The sequence below is a fragment of the Dermatophagoides farinae genome, chromosome 2 (genome assembly GCF_024713945.1).
Source record: "Dermatophagoides farinae isolate YC_2012a chromosome 2, ASM2471394v1, whole genome shotgun sequence".
Lineage (NCBI taxonomy): Eukaryota > Metazoa > Arthropoda > Arachnida > Sarcoptiformes > Pyroglyphidae > Dermatophagoides > Dermatophagoides farinae.
The window spans coordinates 193,565-220,657 of record NC_134678.1 but is presented as its reverse complement, the minus strand read 5'-3'; the positions used below and the strand labels follow the sequence as shown (position 1 = coordinate 220,657).

Genomic DNA, 27,093 nt, shown 5'->3' with positions numbered 1-27,093 from the left:
TGGTTGGTTGTGGTTCACTAGATTTGACTTGTCAGGTCCATCATCTCATCATCATCCGATGATTATTATGATAATGATTATTATTATGATGCTCAAACGACCAGCAATTTTTTCAAAAAAAAAGTTTGTAACAAAAATAATGATATTGTGGTGGTCGATTTTGTTCAACCATTCATTTTGAATTCTTTTTTTTCATCTCTGTGATTCTTGCTTTATAATTTAAGGTTTTATTTGATGAACAAGACAATTTAGATTTTTCTTTTGCTTGTCAAGAATTTTCATCCAAATAGAGGTCAAATAGAATGGTTCATATCATTCTCATCATATGGAAAAAAAATTCATAAGATTCGTGAATGTCAATTTGATATGATGATGATAACTTGTGTCTATCCATGTGTGTGTGTGTGATTTGAATCTTTTTTTCTGTTTTTCTTTCTATTATTACCTAGCCTGATATTCAGGTATGTTATTTGTTCATGAAATAACAACATGGTGATGAAAACAAGCTTTTCAAAAAAAATCGAAATAAGATCAACCGAGAAAAAAAATACGAAATGATGAACGATATGAATGAGATAGAGAAACAGGGATTTTTTTTTATTTTGAATAGGCCATTCGATGTTGTTGACATGTCGGAAAATGTGATGTCTTGTCTTGTTGGTTATCATCATCATTTTTTTTTGTTCGAAACTTATTAAGTATAGTTTTTCATTTCATCGCCGATGAAAAAATTGATGATGATGATGATAGAGGGAGATAATATTAATATTATGCTCGATGATGATGATGATATGATCGGGCCAATTTTTTGTTTAAATGACTGTTTTCGGATCGTTTATAATTGATGATAATTGAAAATTTTACATTTTTTTTCTTTATTAATTATGAATCATTTTCATTTTCATTTTTGACAATTTAGGTACATGAATTATGTGACAATTTTTGTCAACGTTACATCAGCTGTTTAAAAGGGAAAATGCCCATTGATTTGGTCATCGATGAAAGGGATACAAAACCCGATCTTGGTGATAATAATAATAGTTCAAGTAATGGTAGTGGTGGACCACCTGGTATTGGTCTTGGTGGTGGTGGTGGTTCATCATCTAATGGTGGAATTGGTGGTTTACGTGGTAATGGTGGTGGTAGTTCTGATCATGGTCATCATTCTGATAGTGCATCAACACCTGATCATCAAGTTTGTTATTCGGTAAGTAAATTGGAAATTTTTTTTATTATTATTCTTATCCATCGACATTGTGATCAAACAAAACAAAATACATACAACACCTACTACCATTTCAATCATAATTTTAAGCCGCCGAACAACAGGCAAAAAAGAAAAATCCGATGATCCATATCGTTGTTGACATTTTTTTGTTGTTATTTCGGTTTTTTGTTTGATTTGTATATGACGAGCTCTGTGTATTATTTGTTGTTGTATGTTTGCCATTATTTTAGTGTGTGTGTGTGTGTGCGAGTGTGTGAATACCAATGCATTAAAATGTCGTAAATAAATCTAACAGCATTTTATCATCATCACCATCACCATCATCATTTCATTTCATTTCTCTCTCTATTTATTGATGATGATGATTATGTTTGAATCTCAAACACATAAGTAAAAAGCTTTCGATAGGCCAAAATGATAGGCAAACATTTTTAGCAGGTTAACACACACATACACACACACACTTAAACAAACCAACAAGAAATGTTGTTTTGTCTAAATACATCAAAATACCGATAAACCGAAAAATCTATCGACTTTTTACCTTTAGTAGTGGCCCCCCTCCCTGTTCATAGATGATGAAAAAAAGGTCGTCAAAGTCAAAATCTTATCATCATGGAAAATGTAGAAAAAAAAATAGTTTGTTTGTTCGGGATGCTGAGATGTAATAACAATTTCTCTCAGATTAAAAAAGAATTTCTATCCAAAACTTGAATCGAACGAAGAAAAAGTCAAGTGTTCGATTTTCTGATTTATTCGATTCGGAATCCACTAGGAAAAAAAATCGATAATTTTTCATGCATTGAAAAAAAATTCTTTTTCAATTAACACACCTTGTTTTTGTTTTTATTTTGCAAATTAATCGAATGGCAAAAAAAAACCTCTTTAATATGGCTACTACTTGATTTATATTCAAAATAATATCCGTGCAATGATGATTTTTGTGGTGGTAAAAACAGTAGTAGTTGATAGTCACATTTTTTGTTGTTGTTGTTGTTGTTGTTGGCAAACATAGCAGGTAGCGCATAGCCAAAATTTATTTATTTATTTATTTCGTTTGCCAATTTGCAAAACGAAAAAAAAAATCCATAAACACTTATACCGCCATTTGTTTTGTTTGTCGGTTATCCGTTGTAAAAAAAAAACACAATCCATTTGGTTTTATTGCACATCAGTTTAATTTCAATAAATCGGCGATTCTAAATCCTGTTGTTGTGGTTACAAACATCTATGTGTGTGTGTGGGTGGATGTTTTTTAGTCTTGTTTTTGTTGTGAATTTAATCTGGATGTGAATGAATTTTCATTCTACAGGAAATCTTTTGAGAGAGATGGATGATTTTGTTTATGTTTATGGGGTTTTTGTTTTTTTGAAAATTAAACACTAACAGAGTCTTGATTCTTAGAATTTGAACCGAAAAATTGTTTATAGAAAAAAAAACATTTCTCCAAAACTCTCTTAACTATCAAAAAGTGTGTGTGTGTGTGTTTGTTTTTGAAAATAATGATGGCTGACCAACAGCACCATAAACAAAATTCAAATTTGGAGAATTTCATTTTCTATTTCACTTGTTTGTAGTAGTGATTGCTCTAAAATCAACAAAAAGATTTATTCATTTATACATTCTAGTATATACAAAATCAATCAGTCAGTAGTATGATCATCCATGATGATGATGATGATGATGATGAACAAAGTGTTTTTCTTTTTCGTCTTTGAATCAAAATGACGATGATCAACACACAACAAGTTTATCTTCGATACACGATGATTAATGTATGTGTACGTTTGAGAATGAAACCTGGCTAGATTTCATATTTCATTCTCGTTAAGAAAATGATTTTTTTTTCTTTTTGTTTTTCGTTTTTGTTTCCACCATTTTAATTCAAAAAAATATTTCATTTGCACATGCTGTTTGAAGATTAGAGAAGATTGAATAAATTGTCTGTTTGTTTGTGTGTGTGTGTGTTAAGGAAGAATGAATGAATGAAGCTTGAATGATGATGATGATGATGATGAAAAAGGAAAAGAATGCCCCGCAGTCACTGGCTTCATCATCATATACACTTTTTTTAAACGAAAAAAAAAATAATTCAGTGGAATCAACCAAAAACACACTGAACCCATCGCGCAAAGATGGACATGATGATGATGATGAACTCGAAAGATGAAAATGATGGCCATCATCTTCTTTTTTTTTATCTTTTTCATCCTCTTCATATATAACTTATGATGATGTTGATGATGATGATGATGATGATGGCCAGTTTTTTCTCTTAGTTTTAGTTCAAGATTTTTTTTTTCATTTTGTTTCGTTGTTGTTTGTTGTTGTTGTTGTTGATGATGATGATGATGATGATGGAAGACACACATACATACCTATGTTGATTGAATCGACAATTTTCAAACAGAAATTTTTCTTTTTTGTTCCTTTTTCATTTCTCGTTTGTTCTCGGTTGTTTGCTTATACTTGTATGCTTGGTTTTTCATAATTTCAATCATGAAAAAAAAGAAAAAAAAAACAAGTTACCTGCGTGGTTTTTTTTCGAATGTAACCCTCGTCAGGTATATAGAGAACGATTCTCAGTGCCTGTCTTGTTGTGAATCGTTCAGAGGTTTTTTTTTCTTGTTAAGAAAATGAAAAAATTTCACTCAAGTTCTGTTCTGTTGTTGTTGTTGTTGTTGTTATTGTATCTCGAACATTTTTTTTGTCTTCGAGAACAAAACAACGAAAATTTGTTGTTGTTGTTGTTGTTGAAAAAAAAATTTAGCCAACTTATTGTCAAGTGGTGATGGTGGTGGTAATAATGGAAAAAGAAAAACATACCTGAAAATTGAAAATTACCTTGGTGAGAAGGCGAATATGTTTGGAATGAATTGAATTTGAAGAATATGGTGTGCAAACACCTGTGAAAATGAACAACAGCAAAAAAAAAAATCCACACGCACACAGAGACAGCTGAGCAAATTTTTTTTGGGGGATCTTGGATCAAAAAAATTCTCGATTCTCGAAATCATTAATCGTCCATAAAACTATAAAAATTTTTTTTGAATGAATGAATGAATGTATCACTTTGGTTCTTGTTGTTATCGATTATTAGTGGGCCTAAGTATCTATTTTGTTCTATTACAATTTACAATTATCATCATTATGGCTACTTGATGATTGTTTGTTTGTTTGTTTGTTTGTGTTTGAAATTTTTTTTTTTATTGGCCCATCATAAAACTTGAAGTGAACGATAGTGCCAGAAATTTTTTTTTTTCGACCAAATCTCATTGTTGGTGGTTGTTTGCCTTATCATCATCATCATCATTATTATTATTGCCAACCGATTGTAAATTGTAACCAAACAGAACAGTAGTCTATTTGAATGTTTGTCTGTGTTGTAATTCATTCAGAAATTATATTTGCCAACGAGAAAAAAAAATTGTTAATTGATTTATCGATGTTGGTTCCACTGGCCACACACATACTTGGTTTCTTTTCTCTGATGATTAACACAATTGGTGTTTTCGGTTAAAAATTTTCCATAATTAAATCCGATCAATATTGTGAAAAATATTTCCGGTAACGGAAAACAACAAATTAAATCTCTGTGTGTCCGGTTTTTTTTTGGCCATTCATATAAAGCAATTAAAGATCTATTAAATATATAGACAATTTAAGTCGATTAATAATAATGATGATAATTCCGCTTTTGTTAGAGAGAGAGAGAAAGAAAAAAGAGCTTTTTGTATTCGTTTATTGTCAATTTATCGGATAAAAAAAAATACTGATATAGTAATGACACAAAATATTAGTTGTTGTCTCCCGATGGTATTTCACGACACAAACAAATCCAAAATAATCTTTTCGTTTTGTTTTGTTTTGTGCTGATCACTCAGTAAAAAAAAAACAAATGGAGAGAAAAATCGTTCCAATCTTAAATAATAATAATAAGCTTTTCATTTTTTTCCTCTGTTCTTCTCAAAATATTGTTGTTCCACAATTGTGTTCCAGGATGTATTGTGTACCGAACCCTTGTTTATCGATTATTGGTACAATTGTGTGTGTGTGTGTGGGATATTATTTATGAATGTCTCACGTTTTTTTTCTCTGTTTCGTTTCGGGGTTTAATTCCTTCACCATATTCGATTGATTTTTTTTCCTTTTTCATTTTGATGGAATTTTTTCTTCGTTTTTCGTGGTGGTGAATGGTGAAAACACCCCATAAACAACCAACCAAACGTTTTTTCTGTTTTGTTTCTTTGGTTGAAGAGAAATCTTTTTCGTTTTTCTTTCTCTCTCTCTTTGGTCGTGTCAAACACATGTTTGACCTTTATTGACGTTTATTATACACAAACACACAGTCAAGTCATTGGGATTAGCCAGATTCTCGTTCAGTTAATATATTCATTCAGGAGAAGTAGAAAACTGACGTTTAAAACGTTGTCTTTCATCAATTTTCCCATTCAATCTATGTATGTATTTGTTTGTTGTTTAGTTTCATACCGTTTGATTTTTTTTTTTTTTTTTTGGTTTGGTTACCTCCTGAGCATTTAACGTTTTCTTTCTTTCTTTTTTTTCTGATTTTGATATTTTTCTTTTTTTGTCGTTTGAACTTTTTTTCTTTCAATTTTGTATATCATCTTCATTGTTTAAATGGTGGAGAAAAACCGTAATAAACTGATTTTTTTGCATTTTTTATTGTTTGACTTGACCTTGTGTGCACCACCACCACCACCACCACAACAATTGTATTTGATTTTCATAAGTTTATGAACGAAACACTTTGCAATCGTTGTGTTCGATTTAGTCAATTTCTCGATCTCTTGGTGAATTTATCATGAATTTTTTATACAGGTCATCATTCGCTAGTGAAACAAAACAAAACAAAACAAAATTTTTCACCAAACAGACAGATAAATTATTGATAAATCATGATGAAATGAACAAAAAATCAATACTTGATCGATGAATTGACAGAAAAAATTGAGGAATTCAATTTTTTCTCTTCCATCATCATCATCATCTGATGAATGAATCTGAAAAATTGGAATTCTATACCGAATCGAATCAAGGTGTATAAAACCAGAAACAAACAAAAAAAAACGAAACGAGGATCAAATCCAATTAGGAGAATCGGGTTTGCTGCCCAACCCATCAACAACAACAACAACAAAAGATTGGCAAACACATGGATCCTCTATTCATTCATTGATTTTAATTCATTGTAATATATGTCATTTGAGGTTCACTTCAGTTAAGTTTTCCAATGTTCATCATCATCATCATCATCAATGAATGATGATTGCCAACGATTTTTGACGCTTGACAAACAAACAATTGGAACTTGCGCGGCTGAAAATGCTCGTGTCGCTTTTTTCCCGAAATGTACAAACACACCAAGGCAAAAAAAAATACGTGTTTGATGTGTACTATGTGTTGTTGAAATTCATTGATGAGGAAAAAGTCGTTCACTGAAAACTAAACTAAACTAACGGGCCAGGACCTAACCCAATAATAATAAGCCAAAGCCAAAAAATTTAGAATGGCCGTCACCTCTCTCTCTCTCTCTTTCTCTCTCTTTGTGAGTCTTTTGTTGTTTAGTTTCCAACAAAAATTCAACATTCACACACACACAAGTCAGATCCAGTGAAGAAAAAAAATGAGCAATACACACAGGACACCCCAATTTCAAACAAACAAACAAAAAAACCAAAAATTTTTTTTTGACAACCAAAAGCGAATGATTCAAACAATTTATTCAATTCATTCATTCATTCGTTTTCTGTGTGTGTGAGATTTGAATAAAGAGAATTTAAACAAAACAGAAAACCGAAAGTCACCTAAAAACGATTTGTGATTGAAATAAAGGCGATTATGATGATTATGATTATATACCAATCTATAATTCATTTGTATTGAACTAAACGAAAATCTGTTTTTTTCCAAAAATCGATCAGAAACCAGCACGAAAAAAAAATTTCTGGATAAACAATAGGCTAAATTGGCCAGATTTTTTTTCTTTCTTTTCTCATATGAATTGTCCATCCTTGGACATTGAAATGTAAATGCGAGAATTGCTCATGATCATTCAACCGGATTTTCAATTTTCATAGAAAAAAAACCGATATTGATTATGATTATTTATAATAACGATGATGATTATTATTAGCCGCGAAAATCGGAAATAACTTGGAAATTCACTCTGTCAATGAATGAAAATAATGATGATGAGTATGAGTATATGATGGCCTATATGGCCAGAAAAGAGAAAATTTATATCCGAAATGTATTTGGAATGAAATTTCCTGTGTGTGTGTCTGTGTCTGTTTGTTCACATGTTGTAATTTGAGATTCTTTTTTTTTCATTCACAATCAAGGCTTTCAAATGAACACATGTGTGTATGTGTCATTCATTAAAATTTATATTTTTTGCACTTGCCACATATCCATTCTGGTGGTGGTGGTGGTGGTTTTTGGAGACAATTTTTTTTCTAAATGTTTTCTATGTGTGTGTGTGTTGTTTGAATGTGAAAAAGTCACATGAGAAGCCAGTTTTTTTTGTGATTATCGAATCAACGAACACAAAGACGTAGGGATCGAATTTTTTTTTTCAATCGCTATTTGTTTGGTTACGGTGAATGGACCTCCAAAGTTTTTTTTTTTTGTTCGTTCAAATTTTTAAATTCTAATTTGACCATGGCGAATTATCATCAAGCATGTTTTTTACCATTGAGACAATGGTAAAAAAAAAGAAAGAAAGATGAAATCTTCTGCCTGAAAAAAAACTTTGAACTCCTGCTGTGGCTCTCTGCTATCTATCTATCTTATCTATCTATTCGATTCAGTGATTGAGAGAGACTTTGGGTGAATTCTTTGATCGTTTTTTTTTTGAATTGTTTTTCTTTAAAGTGAATATATACCATGTGTGATCAACACACACACACACACACACAGTGGTTTTTCAACTTTAAACAACACAAGCCAGTGAAGAAAATTGTTTCATTTTTGTTTTCTTACCTTTATGTTTTCGATATTAACAAGCAAAGAATGTTGAATGAAGAAAATAATTTATATTTCAAGCTAAAAAGTTGAATTTTAAATTGATTTTTTTTTTCGTCTTCGTCTTGTTGTTGTTGTTGTTGTTGTTTTATGGTAAACCAAAAAGACCAAAATTTTTCTTTTTCTTTCTCTAATTAGTTTGCTTTCTATTTCTATCTCTGGTATATATCATGCTGGTTTTTCTGACTGACTTGGGGTTCACCTTCACCACCTGACCCGGGTCAATCATAATCATCATAATGGGCCAATTTTTTTTTTGTTTTCATTTTGTTTTGTTGATCACAACAATTTGTGTGTTTGACACACCTATGGTTATGTAACAAATTCAGTAATTATAATGGTCAAATCACGAAATTTGAATGATTTGATTATTCTTTCAGAGAAAAAAAAGGATCGATCAATCGATCGACGCACACACACACACACACAAAGATGGTTTTTGTTTCTAAAATTTGAATTTAAATTCTGTATATAAATGATCATGATGATGATTGGCCATACATAAATTCCACAATGAGATCCTCGAGAATCATCATTTCTTTTTTTTTTTTGATGTCTATTTATCAAGCATTAAATTATGCGCATAATCAATTTTTCATACTTTGGGGCTGTCAGTGACACACACACAGAGAGAGATTGCGTGCCATAAACACATTTTCATTTTCATTTATTTGGCTAGATTGAAAATTTAAAAATTTTAATTCCAAACTCAAGAATCGTCAATATATTTTCAATGCTCGTCTACTGGGCAACCGATCAAATTATTCCAATCATCATCATCATCATGCCAACCAAAATCTCTGAAAAGAATCTTTTTTTTTTCTTTTCAAACAAAAACAAAACAAAAAAAACTCGAAATAGAACACCAATATTCAAGAATGAGAGTCATACAATGAACTAAAAAAAAGTAATTAGTGCATAAAATACTCCTTTTCCATTCTTTGAAATGTGTGTGTGACGCATGCACACTTTTTATTGAAAACATTTTTTTTTCTGTTGAAATTGCGACAATAACAATAACAAAAATGAAGAATGCACACGTGGTCTCATCATCATCTTCAATATCAGCCAAGTATATTTTATTCATTTCAATGATGTTTCTCTTGGCTGAAAATTTGACAAGCAGCTGATGATGATGATAATGATAATGTCTATGTGTGTGTGTGTGTTTATATATGGCAGAATAATATCTGGTTGGTGATGCTATGCAATTTTAATTTTATTTTTTTTATTTTTTTGGCAGGCAAGCAAGACATGTCAAAAGTGATATCTTCCAGAGAGTGAGAGAGAGAAAGAAAGAAAGAAAGAATGTAATTTTGTTTTTGTGTTTAGCAGCAGCTATATTTGGGGAGTGGTGGTTGTTTGGTTGTTTGGTTATTTGGTAAAATGAATGAAAAGTTTCCATCCAATTCAGCTTTGGGAAGAAGACACACACACACACACACACAATGGCAAGTAGTAACCACTTAACATTAATTCATTTCATTTTCTTCATTTAATTCTATTTGGTTTTGCTTTTGAATGTTTGATTGTTTGGTTTAATTAAACATGATTTCGATTGATATGTTTCTCTATCTCTATCTCTCTGTTTGTGTATCGATACATGATCATGTATTTCTTTGATTCTTTGATGCTTTTTCGTTTAATCAAAAAAAAAAAAAAATAAACGAAAATGAAAATGAGAATTTTTTCTGACTTTTCAACTGAATTTCACATTTCATTTCACATTTTTGAATTTTCTTTTTTTTTTTTTTGGTTCAGTGTTTAATGAATTGAAAGTTATAAAGTTAAGAGAAAAAGAAAAACCAACATTTTTAGGGTTCCAAAATTTAAAAAGAAAAATCCAATTTTTGAATTGATCCCTATAGCTAGATGAGTGTGTGTGTATGTTTATTTAAATCATCATCTTCATTGTTATTTCCATAGCCGTGACGAAAAATGAATGAATGAATGAATTTTGAATTCTGAACTTTGTTTCTAAAAATGAAATGAATCCACAAAAAAAATTCCGCTGAACTAATCATAACATACATATATTCATGGTTCGCTTGAATGAATTTTTTTTCTCATTATTTATATATGGGTCTTTTCTTGTGTTTTTTTTCTCGAAGAAGAAAAAAGAGCCAGCCAATTTTTTTTTTTTTGGATTTCGCCGAATAATTCAATTTTTTTTTCTTCTCTCCAAAGAATTCATTTCATGATGGTATCAAAATTCGTTGTCCGAAAATGTTGTTGTTGTTTTTGTTGTTTCCGATTCATCCGGACATTGGATGGATGATGCACAAGTACGATATATTCGTATATATTTCTTGGTTGATAGTAAAAGTCAATGGATTTTACATTATTCGGTTAATGTTGTTGTTGTTGTTGTTGTTTTTTGTTTTCAAATCCAATTTGCTTGTGTCCTGGCTTTAGCGCAATTCATTGTCGTTGACATGTCATATGTATGTTATTGATATCCTGTTGTTGTTGTTGTTGTTGTTTGTTGTTGTAGTAAGCACAAAACAAGCAAAAACCTAATGTTCTTGTATCCAATACATTAAGGACCCATTTTGGATCTTGTGTGTATCAATACTGTATGTCTGTCTGTCTGTGTCCGTGTGTGTGTGTATGTGTATGACATGATGTTTTTTTTTTGGTGTTCATCAAATATTTTATTGATACAACCAACACACACGAAAAATCTGAGGGCAAGGTTCAAAGCAAAACAAAAAAAAAGAGAAATGGCAATGTCATGTCTGATTACTACAAATTTTTTGTTTTGCTGTCACACACACCCAGACGATTATTAGCTTTTCATTTGGATTTTTGGATCTAAAAAAAGAGTTATGAATCTTTATTATATCCATCCCAGCAAAAGTAGTCATCATTTAGAATTTGATTTTTGAATTTGCAATTTTTTTTATTAGTACATACTCTGTTCATATATTCAATTCACATTCAGTTTTTTTTGGGATTCAAAATTAGAAACTGTCAACTGAATGTCCTGTGTGTGTGTGTGTTTTGTGCAATATTATTATTCCTTATAGACAACTCCAAATGAAAACCAATATAGAGAAAGAGAAATCAGCCATCCATCCAGCCAACACGATATATCGGACCAAAAGTTGAATTTTAACAAAAAATAAAAAAATAAAAAAAAAATATTGAGAGGCACTGAATATATCTACAACAAACACACACACACACACATGATACTGACATCGAGAGAATTTCATTCTCGCTGATATTCGGGCGACCAAACATGAAAAATGTCTATATCCTTGTGTTATGTTTTGGTTGGTCTTCTCTCTATATTGTGAATGTCCGTTTTTATTCGTCGTCATAGTCGTTGTTGTTGTTGAATATATGCAATTGTGAATTGAACAACAAAGCATCGGCAACAGCAACAGCAGCAGCGCGTGCTTTTTCAAGCGTGTTCATTTCATTTCATTTTTGGTTCATTCAATTTATTTTCACATTTTTTTCGTTTCGTTTCGTTTCGTTCTTCTGGAACCCAGAAAGTTGAATAGATGAAAAAACGGAGCACACACACAATGTGTACAATGATGATGATGCTGATGATGCTGATATGGTTGTATAATATATGAGCTGTCATTATTATTATTATTATTGTACTGTTTGGGTGTATGTATGCTGTTGTGTTGTATACATCATTTATAGGTTCAGAAAAAACACTTTTTTTTTGTTCTCCAAAACTTGTGTGTGCTGTGTATTTTTTCCTGGTTCAAAATTTGAACAACGACGACAACACTGGAAACATACAGCGGATATACCAGATAGAATCCATGTGAATGTTCCATATATAGAAAGCGAATGACGTAGCAGTACTAGTATAGCAGTAGTGGTCTTTATTGATTTTCATGATCATCATCATCATCATTATTTTTGTACACAAAACTCTTTGACTGTAGTCGTTTTGGTTTACGGATCTTTTTTTTCTTTCTCATCGATACATTATCCTATGAAATATAAGAAAGAAAAAAAATTTTCTCGAGCACAAAAAAAAACCTCGAACCAGAGAATAATCAGATTATATATCAAACACGTCATTTATAATATTCATAGAACAAGGAAAAAAAATATGACAGAATTTCGCCATTGGGCAAAATTCTGGCGAATCCATTTCATCCATACACTCATATCATGATGATTATGAAGATGATGATGATTGACAAACGAATGAAGAAAAAAAAATTTCAAATTTTAGAATCTACCAATTTTTTTTCTGGCCCTCGAATCATCACCAATAAATAATTCGTTTGGTCGTTATCATTGCCATTTGTATTTTGATGGTAATGATGTAACTGGGGTAGTCACAACTTGTTCACATCTCATCATCATCATCATCAAAGTCGTTAAAAACAACAACAACAACAACATTGCTCCAATCGATCACCAAGATCTTTATTTTAGGTGGTGTTCTGTTTTTTTTTTTTTTCGTTTCATTTCATTTCATTTTCTCTAAAATAAGAAAAAAAATTCACACAACCATTATCTTTATGTGTTTGTGTGTGTGTTGGCAATTCATTTTTACCATACCTGGCCATTTTATTAGTCTTTTTTCTCTTCTTCTTTCTCAGTGATGTGTAGTGGAAATGTTTGATGATGATGAGGAAAAAATGTTTAAGGTTTTGGTTTTTTTTTATCGCCCTTTTCTTTTTTGTATATGCTTGCAACAACAACAAAAATGACATGAATTATTTTCCACCATGTCATGTGTGTGTGTGTGTGTGTGTTAACGCCTTGTTAGATGAGTTTTTTTTCCTTCAAAATTTCTTGTCAATCCTTTTGTTTGTTTGTTTGTTTTTTTTTTTTGGTTATTTTGGAATGAAAAAATCTATCAATTAATTGGTAGATTTTTAAAATGTTAAGACGAAATAAATCTGATCATTTTAAATAGATCTAAACACCAGCTGTGTGTGTGTATGTGATTCTTTGGAATCATTAAAAAACGGATAAAAAAAATTTTATGATCCACACACCAAAATGTCACCAAAACGATAAACGAAAATAAAAAAAAATCAAGTCGACAGTAAAAAAAACAAGAAATTTTTTTTTTCTTGAAAATCATTGGATTCAACATTAACATTTTTGAAAAAACAACTTAAACTTGAACATTTCCAATTTGTTTTTCTGTTTTTTTTTCTTTCTTTCAAATTCTTTAAGCTAATTTTCTTCTTTGCTTTTTTTTATTTTTTTCACCAAAAAAAAACAACTGAAAATCACCAAATATAGCGGCCACCATCACAATCACTTAATTCATATGGACATGGTATACATGATGATGTACGATCACCGAATGGATCGACTGGAACACCTGGACCATTATCACAACAACCTAGTTCACAACAATCAACCGATAATAATAGCGAAGCGGGTATGTGTTTTTTCTTTGTTTTTCTTCTTCACAATCCAATTCTATCATCAGACAAAAAAAAATGAAATGAAAAGAAGTGCTTCAAGGCATCCCTTCATCGAACAATTGATGATCATCATGATCAATTTTGGCCGATGGGTACTTTTTATTACTAAATTGTAGGTGTGTCTGTGTGTGTTAGATTTGCTTTTCAAGTGTATACAATTTAAACGATTCACCATTGAATGGAAACAACAACAAGATGATTGTGAACCCCCAGCATTTCAGTCCAGTAACGAGTAGCCAATCTGGACTGACATTCAAAACGAAATGAAATGAAATGATGAGATATATAATCATCTTGATCATGATGATGATGATCATTGAGTTAAGCGTGTGGCCAGCATTACAGTCTTCTTTTTCTTGATTGATCAAATTTAAAACCAATTCAAAACGTGGGCGGATATTTGTGAAAAAAACTAATCCGAATAAATGGCCATTTAGTGTTTGTGTGTTAAACACGTTTTTTTTTCTCTTGGTTCGCATTGTTATTTGAATCATTTTTAATGATAGGGTTATGGTGAATCCTACTTTCTCTCTCTCTCTCTCTCTCTCACACACACACACATATATAAATGATAATTGTTAGTTTTCAATTGCCGATTTCAGTAGTTCAATTTGTGTTCATCACTTTCATTCGTTCAAGTTGCCAGGCTTTACACCTTTAATTTATCACAATTTTTGATTGAAACGGTATGACAAATTCATAATTCACACAAACACATGCTTATCATCCGAAATTGGTGGCCTTGAACTTTTCAATCCATGATGATGATCAATGATCAGTGTTGACAGAAAAAGCGTGCATGCCATCCATTCGATTCATGCACAGACATGACTTGACAATTTTTCTTTCTTTGTATAAAAATAAATTGTCAACTTCAGATGGATATTTTTGTTGTTCAAAAAAAAAAAGAAAAAAAGTCAATCAGCCAAACAACCACAAAAACGATGATGATCTCTCTTTTTATAGTTGTTGTCGTTGTCGTCGTTTATCTTATCTTTATTATGGCCAAAATGGTTGAGAAATTTCGAAAAATTTCGTTTTTCAATTTACATAACACACTGGTGATCATTATTAACCACGATCACAGATTACCAAATGAAATGAAATTGAAAATCTGAATTTTCAAACAAGAATCTAAATGATATGTTATGTCCAATGATAATGATGACGATGATTGAGGTTTTATCACTGTGTGTGTGTGTGTGTAAATTTGACAAACATCAACAACCTTTTTGTGGAAAGTTGAAAGAATTTTCATCTTTGAAAATTATTACACCACACATTTATCTTATCTTTCCATCTTTTATAGCATCAAGAAGAACCCAGAAACATCTCCAATGTTTTCGTGTGTGTGTGTGTTTCTTGTTATTTAAATTTTGATTCTGCTGCTACTGTTGTGTTGTGTGTCTTCCTTTTTCAAAGATTTTTCCACCACCACCACCACCACCACCACCAGCAGCAACGACAACAATAGCTACAAATTTTAATGACTACTAATCACTGAATCTGTGAATATATTGGGATTATAAATTTTAGTTTAGTTTGAAATGAAAATTTTTTATTTTCATTCAAAATATAATCCTTTAATCCGAAACGAACGTTTCGTGTGTCATTAGAAGGTGGTGGCGGTGCTGGTTGTTTGGTTGGAAAACAACAACAATATGCCATTTTGTTTTTGTTTTTCCACGAACCAGCATACACAATATTGCACGTGCATATTTCATTCGTGAAAAATAAAAAAAAATTCTGGTTTTGTCATTTTGGTGTATTATTATCGTCGTCGACAGACAATCATAGTAGTGGATTTCAGATTTTGCTTCTAGGCTTCGTTTTTTGTTTTGGTAATACGAGAATCTGAATTATTTTTTTCTAATTCACCATTCATGATGATGATGATTATCAGATGAACTTTCATAGATAAAAACACAACACTATCATCATCATCATCATCATTATGTTTAAAACTCGATTATAATCACATTTTCCACAATACACGCATATCACATATTCACTTGTTTATTGTGTCTGTGCCTTTTATACGATTTACTGCCAATTCTCGCCAGATGTGTGTATTTGTATTCTAAATTCTATCCATTCTATGGGTATCACTTTAATTCTTTTAAAGCATTGAAGTTTTACTGTAACACATTCATTCATTTCAGTTTCGAATAGATGTTTTTCCAACGAAAATCCAATGTCTCACGGGCATTATCACTTATTAGTAATTTAGTGTGTTAGTTCTCTCTCTCTCTCTCTCTTTCTCTCCGCCCCAAATACAAAACATACGTTTTTTTTGGGGGGGAGACAAATTTTGAAGAGGTTATTTTGCTGTATAAAAATAAAAAGCTTCAGATGTCATTTTCAATTGTTGTTGTTGTTGTTGTGCTTGATTCACTCATTCACTCACTCATAATCATAATCATCATCATCGATAAATAAAAGAAAAGAATGAACAAACCTATTGGATTTCAATTGTATGCTTTTTTTTTGTTTGATTCAAAACTGGTGTCGATAAGTAGATTTTGTACACGGTTACACTTTTCTAATATATTTCGCACGCTTGACATGATGATCAGGATATTTCAAATTTCGACTTGTGCACTCTGGCAAAAATGATTCTATTATCATTTTTATTTGATGATTGCCAAACGAGCTCCTTTTTTTTTATTCGAAAAAATACTGTCCATTTCAGTGATGATGATAATGTTTCATCACATCAAATGGTGAATAGAATTCTTGAGAGAACAAAAAAAAAATTTGTTCTTTCAATTTGACACAAGTTGTTGTGTGGACCAGGCGCTCATAAAATTTAAATTTTTTTTTCTTTTTATTGTCCACATTCATCGTTTGTGTGTGTGTGTGTGTATGTTTGTTTCGTTTTGTTTTGTTTTGTTTTCCAAATCAGATGATGATAATGAATGAATGAAAATAAAAAATCCACGACAGATGAATGAGAGAATTGGTCAGGTTGTATTCCACGACAACAACAACAACAAAGAAATTTGCATAAAATAATAAAAAAAAACGAACTGGACACTTAACAATGATGATGATGATGATTACTATGATGATCATGATGATGATGATAATAATAATGGTCATTCAACAACAACAACAAATTGGTTCGGTCAACAACCAAAAAAAAAAATATTTATGACGACGATTGTTGTTTTGGTTGATCCGTGGCATTTAAATGGATCGTTTAAAGACATACAGTGAAAAATCGAAAGTCCAATTTATTTTTCATTCATTGTATCCAATAATAATAATAATTATTGGGTTTTTCTGGCTTTTTGAATCCTACTAATTTGCAAAAATATTTATACGTTTTTTATGTAAATTTTTTGCACTCATAAACCAGACGCACACACACACACACACAGTGAGATCTTCTTTTGGGACCAACCAACGAAAAGTTTACAATCGTCAAATTAAATTTTTTTTTTACTACCAAACATCCTCTGCTTTTGAAACCAAAAATTTTTTATGGTCCTTTGGCCTTTTCTTTGTACAAATTTTATTTAAAATTTGTCATTGACATTGACAGATTGTGAAATAGAGATTGAGTGAGGCTCCTTGAAATGATCATGATGATGATGATGATGATGATTAGTTGAACGGAACCCATAACTATAAGTATAATTACCGCGAATGACCAATTGCCATTTACGCACAGGTAATCATTATCATTATCGTCATCATCATCATTTTTAATGATGAGTTAGTTTCTCAATTTGTTAACTACGATGAATTAAGATAAAGATTTCGTTTTTCTATTTTTTTCCGATTTAAATGATGATCATTGTTGTTGTTTCTGCTTCTTACCACCTCCAAAAAAAATCGAATTTTGTTTTCTAAATTATAATTGTGGTGGTGGTGGTGGAAAACCACCTACTTCTCCTCCTACTACTTGAACACGGAGGATTTTCATGGTTATCGATCGGTTTTTTTTAAAATCCGGAATTTTTTTCCCCTATTCTAATTGATGATTAATGATGATGTTCGTTTGTTTAATATTCTCTCTATCAATTTATTCATTTTTTTCGTTCGTTTGTTTTTTTTTTTTTTGCTGAAGAATATGCTCGTCACGTCTTTTGATTTGTTCAGTTTTCGTGTCTTTCTCTGTGTGTGTGTGTGTGTGTGATGCATCCATAAATGATTGGTGCAGAGAAATGATTATGATCATCATTAAAAATGATGATGGACATATTAATAAAGATCGAAAATGATCTAATTCAATTTCAAAACACACAAACAACAACAACAACAACATAACATTCATAATGTGAGTGTGTGTGTGTGTGTGTGTAAATCTATCAAATTTCATCATTTCCGTGCCAGTATTTTGTAATTTTTTTTTTTGATGTTCTTGTGATATTTGGCCATTCGGATCACACACATTCAAACAATTTGTCCATAAACACACCATCATCATGACTTTTAATATTGATGATGATCGACCATTAACAAGGCAATAAAAACATTGCCTTATCCGAATTGTACGTGTGTGCCAAAAGTATCAATTTCACATTTGATGATGATTTTCATCATCGTGAAAATTTACTATTCAAACAGAACAAAAAAAAAATTAATTTCGATTCACTTTTGAGATTTTTCATTAAATGATGATCATTTTGAACGATTGTTTACTCTGTGTGTGTGATTGTTGATTGTTCAAACAACATAGACACATAAGCTTGTTGTTGTTGTTCCAGAAAATATTTTCTACAAACACACAAAACAACAAGAATCCAGAAAATAAATTCTTCCAACCATCTAATCCATTACTCAATAACAATGACAACAACAACTTTTTGACCATTTGACCATCAAAGGATTTTTTGCTCATTTCAAAATGAAAGAATTGTTCAATTTTCGCTTGATTTGATCACATACAAACACACACACACACCTAAATGCATCCATTGCAGTTCATTCGGAATTGAACCACCACTATTCACCATTATCATAATTATCTTTCTGGAATTAATAATAACACCCGAATGAAAACGTTGTAGAATCCGGATGATGATGATGATGATAATGACGATGAGTCAAACAAATAAATAGTAGATTTCGATATTTTCTACTACCAACAAACGATAAATGTGTGTGTATTTTTGGAGAGATTTTCTATTTTTCCTTTTTTTTGACATTGACAAATTGCCTTAGGATTATACTTTTTTTTCTGGCTTGTTCGCGATATCACTGGTTTTCGTTGTTGTTGTCGTAGTAGTTGTTGTTGTTGTTGTTGTTGTTTCAAATCACCATTCTCATTTTAGTTACGAATATTGTTTGCTCTAGATTTGTGTTTGCGTTTGTATTTGCTTCTCTTTCTGCAAATAGATCCCAGAGACACATTCAAACACACACACACACACATGAATGCATGAATTTTCGTTGATTGTCCCTTGAATTTTCGATTAAATATAAAATGGCCAAATGTACATATATATAGCATTGGTCAGGATGTGTGTAGAGAATAATGTTGATCTATGTAATAATTCATTTTTTCCACTCGCGTGTTGTGTGTGTGTGTGTGTGTGTGTGTTTTTTTCGAAATGAAAAAAATTCTCTGGTCCATTGGATTAGTGTTTGTGTGTGTGTGTGTGTGTGTGTGTATGTGGTATTCAAGGTAAACGTCAACAAAAATAATCGTCTTGTCCATATATAAACCATATTGTTTGATAAATATAAAATTATCGAGGATTAACGACAACCAGACGTTTGTTTATTAATCCAGAAACGAAACAAAAAAAAACCACATGAGCCACACATTGTAATTGCAATTCCAATTTGAAATATAATGAATGAGCAGAAATTATCATTTGATATTGAAATCGATATCGCTAACTGTCAATCAATTAGTTTCTTGTATCGATTTTGAAAATTTTCTAATGAAATTGATAAACGTCAAAAGTCAAACGCACACACTAACAACATCTTTATGTTTATTTTGTTTTTAAGTTTTCATTTTTAATGTTTGATGATACAATGGTGGTGTACACGGCACATCCACACACAGTCTTCATATTCTTGCCTGCTGGTTGGTGGCTGGTTTTAGTGTCGATGCTGTACTCAACTAAAAATTTTTCACAAAAGATTAAAGCTCCAAAAAAATAGTGTGTGTGTGTGTGTTAGTTATGCATTTTAATAAATAACGAAGCCAGTGTGATGATGTTTGAACTATGATGATCATGATGATGATGGGGGCGAATAGGCGAATAGAAACGAACGAACAAACGAATGAATGAATGAATGAAATTTTCGAAAGGAAAAAAAAGATTCAAGCATTAGTGTCACATTAATCACAATTAACGCATGGCATTTTCACTATTAAAACTTGGTTTTTTCATTGTATGTGTGTGTGTGTGTAACATCAAATCGACTATACATCCATCTGGCTGGCTATGGATGATGATGATGATGTTGACGATGGTTTGAACCATGTCACCTCCACGACAATTTTTTTTGGTGAAAAAAAAGAACAACCACCCTTACACTATAGAGTTTTTCTTCTTGAATCCATGTGTGTTGGATAAAAGTTTTTTTTTCTGGTTAGAATTCAAAAAAATGGGTATACTGTATTCACACACAACACACAAGAAAACAATGTGCGATTGTGATGTGTCAATGTGGATGGATACGCCCGAATTTCTTGTCGTTTTGTGTTCATCCAAATCGAACATACAGGCAATACATTCGTGTTTCATATCTATCCAATAGATCTATCTATCTGGTATATTTAAATATTCACCACCAACTACTAGACACACACTATCTTTACATTATTATCTTTCTAGATGGATGGATGAATTGTGTGTGTGTGTATGTGCATTGAAATGAAATGAAATGAAATGGTGTTTTGTTTTGTTTTTCTTTTGCTGCAAACAATAATACATTGTATGTTTTGTGTCTGTGTGTCAAACACAAATGAATGAAAAGAGAGAAAAAATGGGTCTCATCTTCACCAAAAAAAAAAAAAAAAATATTCATTCACACAATGAACTTGTGTGGTTGAACTGTTGGCTTTTTAAAAGTTGTGTGAAAAAAAACTTTCTTTTTTTTTGGTCCAAAATGATTGAAGCTAGATTTTTTTTCAGATTACAAACTTTGTGATATAGTAGACTTTTATGGTTCAAATTTGCATTCATTCATTCATTCTTTACCATCTGTCTAATTTATCTTCTTTCGTTGATCTTTGATCAGATATTGAAATTTCATTAGTTTCGTTTTCTTCCTTTTGGCCGGAATAAGTAATCTTCAGTAGAAAATGGTCAATTGGTGGATCATTAACAGAAGATAAGCCATAATTGTTGTTGTTGTTGTTGTTACAATGATCATTTGGTGATGATGATGACGGTCCATTAGACAATCACCAAGAGTGAATCTTTATTCTTCAAACTCATTGACAGTTTTTTTTTATTCGGTCATTATTACCCAGAAATAATCGTCGCCAAATTTTTTTTTTGTTTTTCTATCTTTCTCTCATTGGATTCCAAGGGATTCTCTTGGCACATACTTTTACTCGCTATTACAAAACAAAAGACACGAATAAAATGTCCCATGACACATCGTCATGTTTTTTTTTTGCTTGCTCGCATCATTGTCATGTGGAATTATAATCCCGAAAAACAGCAAGAAAACAAAAACCAAAAGGGACCTTTTTTTTGGATCCACCACTACTATAGACTGGCAGTAATACTTTTTAATGTTTGCTCTTTTTTTTTTGCTTGTGTACGATACAACAGCCACATATTATTAACGCCGCTCACATAACAGCAGAATTTCCTGCTACCACTACTAGAATTATATGTTGGTGAGAATTACACCAAGCAAAAAAAAAAAAAAAGAATTCCATAGAATGGACCTATCCGGAATATTTTTCATCGTTTGTTGTTCTTTGCATATTCTTATTGCACACCATAGTGCGTGTGTAAGATATATATTATATTGCTGTTTTAGCCTGTCAAATTTCAAACGAACATCAATTATTCTGTAGTTGAATGTTCGTTTTTGTTTTTTCTCGTTCAATGTGCATTAAAGCTTACCTTCAGCTTCAGAAACACTCGCACATTCAATCATCAAATTCCCATGTGTGCTATTGGGAAAACATTCAATGTGTGTGTGTATATGATCAGTTAGTCAGTCAGTCAATGTTTTAATATTTAGAATTCAAAAGAGTGTGATGGAACAAAAATCAACAATAACTATTGGATGGATTTCAATATATCGATATATTGAACTTCAAACAAATAAAAAAAATTGGAAATGAAAAAAAAGTTCATAGTTCAAAGTCGTATTTTCGCGTTTTTTGAAAAAAAATCAATCAATTGGCATTGAAAAGGGTTACTATAAAAAAATGAAATTTCAATGAAAAATCATCGTGTACACGTCAAATTAACATCAATACGCGAATGAATGAGAAAAAAAACATTGAAAACAAAATACACACACACAAACACACGCACAGAGAGAAAAATCCCGAGGAAAACAAGTGGAATAATTGGATTTTCTCTAAATCGGTAATAATAATGTTTGTGTGTCTAGTAGTAGTATAGTGTCATTTGACAAGTGTCTGGATTGTTATTGTTGTTCAAGTTGCTACAAAAAAAAAGTTCCTTGTATATTCGTCATTCGGCTTTTGTAGCTATCGTACAATTGTAATTCAAGTGAATGATCTCTCTATACATGCACACACTTGAAAGATCCCAGTTGATCTTGAAAATGATCATATAATAATGATGATGATATTAGCCAATTGTGACACAATCATAATGTGATGATGATGGAAAAAAACAGACATGGTTCACACCTCATTTGACCGATGGTCATTTTTATGATGATGATAGTTTGCCTTTATACAAGCAATTTTTTTTATTTCGTTCATTTTTCTCAATATTCACTAATTTCATTTGGATTTGTTGTTAAAAACAGGATCTTTTTTAGGCGACGCTAGCATTGGATCGGGTGATGGTACCGGTGATGATGATGATGATGATCGTAGTAAAAAACGGCAGAAAAAACGTGGCATATTTCCTAAAGTAGCAACGAATATAATGAGAGCTTGGCTATTTCAGCATTTAACGGTAATGATTTTGTTTTAAAATTGATTATCTTCAAAATTGATTAATTGATTTGTTGTTGTTATTGTTTATCTTTCGTTTCATTGGTTTGCACACACAGCATCCGTATCCATCTGAAGATCAAAAAAAGCAACTAGCTCAAGATACTGGTCTAACAATATTGCAAGTGAATAATTGGTAAGTTTGTTTCAATTTGATTCATTCATTCATAATATTCGTGCGTTTTTGTGACCTATGGACTTTGTATACGCGAAAGGTTATTTGATGATAATCCATTCATTCAAAACTTTGCATATTGTTTTTGATAAACAACAGCAAAAATTCTGTTTTTTTTGTGCGTGTGTCAGTAAATAGCAATCAGTAGCAATTAAAATTGTTGAATTTTTACCTGAATGATGATTAGATTCCACGAAAAAAAACCGTATGTAAAGCACGAATCTTTTCAATCAATAAACACATACACACACACACACACTACGTGACTTTTTGTTTATCTCGAAAATCCATTTTACTAGAAGTAAAAAAAAACTGAAAACTACTAGTAGGTTCGCTGGCCAATCTCTTGTTTGTGTGTGTGTGTGTGTATGACAGGTCCAGAAATTTTTTTTTGTTTTTTTATTCATTCATATACATGGATCGATAGAAAATGTAATTTTTTTTCCTCTTCTCTTCATCCTGAATATCAATAATTACTGATTCCAGTCGAAAATAACAAAATTTTTCCCTTTTTGATTGACAGACATGAAATTAGTGTGTGTGTGTATGAATGAATGATTTTGACAGGTCTTCAAAAAAATTTCTGATTTTTTCCCCATGGCCATTTTCATTTTAATATCTCTATATATGCAAAATATCGTTTATCATCATCATCATTATTATTAACATGATTATTATGATGATGTGGATGATTATTATTGAATTTTGAAAATTGGCCGATTTTCAACAACGAGACGAAAAATAAAATTTAGTTTCTTTGAGACAAGTCACTGATATTTTGAAATGTGGAAAGGATGGTCATTTTTTTTGTTACCTAGAAAAATTTACTCTTAATAGAATGGTTTAGTCAATTCCAATTTCAACATTAATCAATTTCATCATCATCGATCGATCTATTGATCTCAAATTGATGATGATTTTGTCCGTTTGTTCTCACACAATCTTGTTTGTCTCATTATTTTTTTTTTATTTTGCACAAAGCAAATATAATTGTAAAGAAAGAAAAAAAAATTCAAATTAAAGTTTGTTTAGCATTAAATGAAAACAGTTTAGATTTGGCCACGTGTTGGTTTTTTGAATATTCTGTGTTTGAAACCAATGATGATGATGATGAAAAAAAACCATGGCACGTGATCTATCAACTACAGCCCACTGTGTGTGTGTGTTTTGAAGGAACTTTGGGGATTCTGTTGTTGTTGTTTTGTTGTGTTCTGTCTCTGTTTTCTGGCACCAGACATAAAGTATTATATATCGAACAATGAACAATTTTGCCAATCATCATAATAATGAACTATGTCTCTTTTTTTTGGTGGTTATGGTAATCGTTTCTCATTATTTTTTCTTTCGTTGAAAAATTTTCACTCAGTTGTCAACACTGTGTTTTTTTTTGTCAATTCTAATCAATTTGGATCGATATTTTTTTCGAATGATAATTGTCACCAGAAAAAGAATATTTTTCAAATTATTTCTCTGAATTAGATTCGATTCTGAAGTGAATGAGTGATGAACTCTTGAAAAACCCACCACCATCACTACTATATAGTGAATGATTGAAATGCAAATTTGAAAAATTAAAATTGAAAAAAATTTTCATTCGATGACAATGTAGTTTTTGGTTGGAATTTAATAATAAAAAATTCAAGTGTCATATATCAACAAAATGGAAAAATTGTTTGAACGAAAATCAGTGAAAAAATCAAAACGAACAAGACAAACACACACATATACACAAAGCTATTTTCTCTTGTGTGTTCACTGGTAAAGTTTAGTCACTAAACTAATCTTTTAATTATAACTTTGCTTTTTTCATGTGTGTGTGTGTGTTTTGTCTGACAATAGTGATAGTGTACTTTTTCAAACAAAAAAGAAAAAAAAACACTGACAGAATTCTCTGATTCCTGATTCTTGAATCGAGAGAAATTTGACTGTCCAATTTAATTATATGTTTTAACAACATTTTGACGGGATCGGAAAATGAAATAAAATAGAATCGAAAAATCTACCCAGAAAAAAAGATTAGTTTCTGCCATTTGCAATAGAAATAGAAATAGAAATGAATGAATGAAACGAATTGAAGATAAAGAAAAACGTTTTTGTCGTTGTCGTTGTTGTTGTTGTTGCTGCTTTCCAAATCGAATGACAATTAAATATCACCAATATGGAATCGATTTCAATTTTGTAGAATCTTATGACAGAATACTAGAATACTATACTCTACCGCCAAGCAAAATGAGAAAAAACAATTTCATTTTCATTCATTCACTCATTCTTCATCATTCGACATCAGGAGACATTCTGGATTGTTTGTTTTTTATTTTCAACTTTCAAGCAAAATATACAGATTTCGCGCCTATGAAACAATCAAATGATCATCATCATCATCATCATCATGGATCACCAATGGTTCGGTATCAGAGCCAGAACACAACTTACTTTTTTTATATACTAAACATCTGTTGTCCCTGTTGGATCGTTTTCGTTCTCTTCTCTGGTGATACTAAACACACACACACACACCATGTGTAATTACTAGCCATTGGATCGATTCTGTTCATTTTTTTTTATTATTGCAAATTAATTTTCGATTACATCATGATGATGACCTGCTGGATTTTTTCTTCTCTTCAGAGCCAGAGCCAAGTCAATCACTGTCGTTGTTGTTGACCGATTTTAATCTTCAATAGACAGAGAATGAAAGGGAATGTTTTTCATTTCACAGCAAATATTGACTCAAGAATCGTCGTCGTACATTAATCTTAATTTAATTGTTCTTTATTATTAGATTCGAATGTCATGATGTCCTGTTTCATTTTGATTTTTTTATTCGTTGTTGTTGTTGTTGGAACCATATTAGATTTTTTTTCTGGTGGTCCATTTGCTATTTTTTTTTCGTTTCTACCCCTCACCCACCGCAGAATAAAAATCATTCAAAGGTGATTATCTGAATGTGGTGGTGGATGTGTTGTTTTCGATTTAGATTTTTTTTTCTGTTTTGTTTTGTTTGCAATCCACTGATGTGCGTGTGTACAATTCGATTCGCAATGGGCACACTTGGTTGAACTCTCATGCAATATTTTTTTTTTTCATTCTACAGACAAAAATATCTATTTTTTCCTGGTTCATGAAAAGGTAGATATACCAGAAAAAGAATGTAATAATCATTATCAATGATCATCATCATCATCATCATCAGAGTATATATGACATTTGTAGAATATGATGAGATTCAGCACGAAAGATTTTTCAACTACTAATTCATTCATGGGAAACTAAAAAACATGCAATCTATCTATTTTTTTTGGTTTGGTGATGGTGCTCGTGTGTGTATGTTTGATAATGGTGATTATCATCATTATCATCATCATCAGGGGTTATTCATCATCAATTTGTTTCTATTTTGAACCGAATGTTATGAATGAAAATGTTTTTTTTCTATTCTTGCAAATTCATAATACACCGTTATCTGTCTGTATGAATTCTTTTCGAATTTTGTTTTTCCTGTTTACCTAATTGTAAATGACAAAATTCCCGTTATATAATGATGACGAGAATTATTTATGTGTGTGTGTGTGTGTGTTTATCACACATGGAACCATACGGTTATGGATCATTAATTAGTGTTTCATTGTTTGTTTTTTTGAACACGTATGTTTTGTGTGTGTGTTATGCATTTTTGAAATGATCATTAGGAATGTTTGTGTGTGTGTGTGGATAGAGCAAAAGAGAAAATAAAACATGCAAATTCATCGTACCATTCGAATCATGAACCCTAACAGCAGATAGATAGATTGGATGAATAGATCATCCATTGCAGTCAACAATTTGATCGAGAGAAAATTATTGGTGTGAAGATGATGAACCACCATAATTTGAACCTTTTGTTGTTGTTCTCTCTCTCTCAATGTGTGTGTTGTGTGTGTCCATTCATTCATTCAGTGCTGTTGTTGACAGCTAATTTGTTTGTTTGTTTGTTTGATTCAAATTTCAGCATTTGAAAATCCGACAATATTCGACGATATTCGCAGGATAATAATAATGATGATGATAGATAATCATTTTGCATGACGATGATGAGTCGATTGTCGACTGT

General features: G+C 31.2%; 1 protein-coding gene across 2 annotated transcripts in view; it reads left to right on the top strand.

Moving 5' to 3' along the window:
* LOC124499598 (homeobox protein Meis1) overlaps nucleotides 1–27,093 on the top strand; it is a 30,360-nt gene that overhangs the window by 2,149 nt on the left and 1,118 nt on the right. For both annotated transcript variants that reach the window (XM_047063538.2, XM_075728405.1), the window contains exons 6-9: nucleotides 920–1,207; nucleotides 13,514–13,655; nucleotides 22,639–22,790; nucleotides 22,888–22,964. In XM_047063538.2, the coding sequence (XP_046919494.1) occupies nucleotides 920–1,207; nucleotides 13,514–13,655; nucleotides 22,639–22,790; nucleotides 22,888–22,964 (659 nt within the window). The remainder of the gene's footprint in view (nucleotides 1–919; nucleotides 1,208–13,513; nucleotides 13,656–22,638; nucleotides 22,791–22,887; nucleotides 22,965–27,093) is intronic.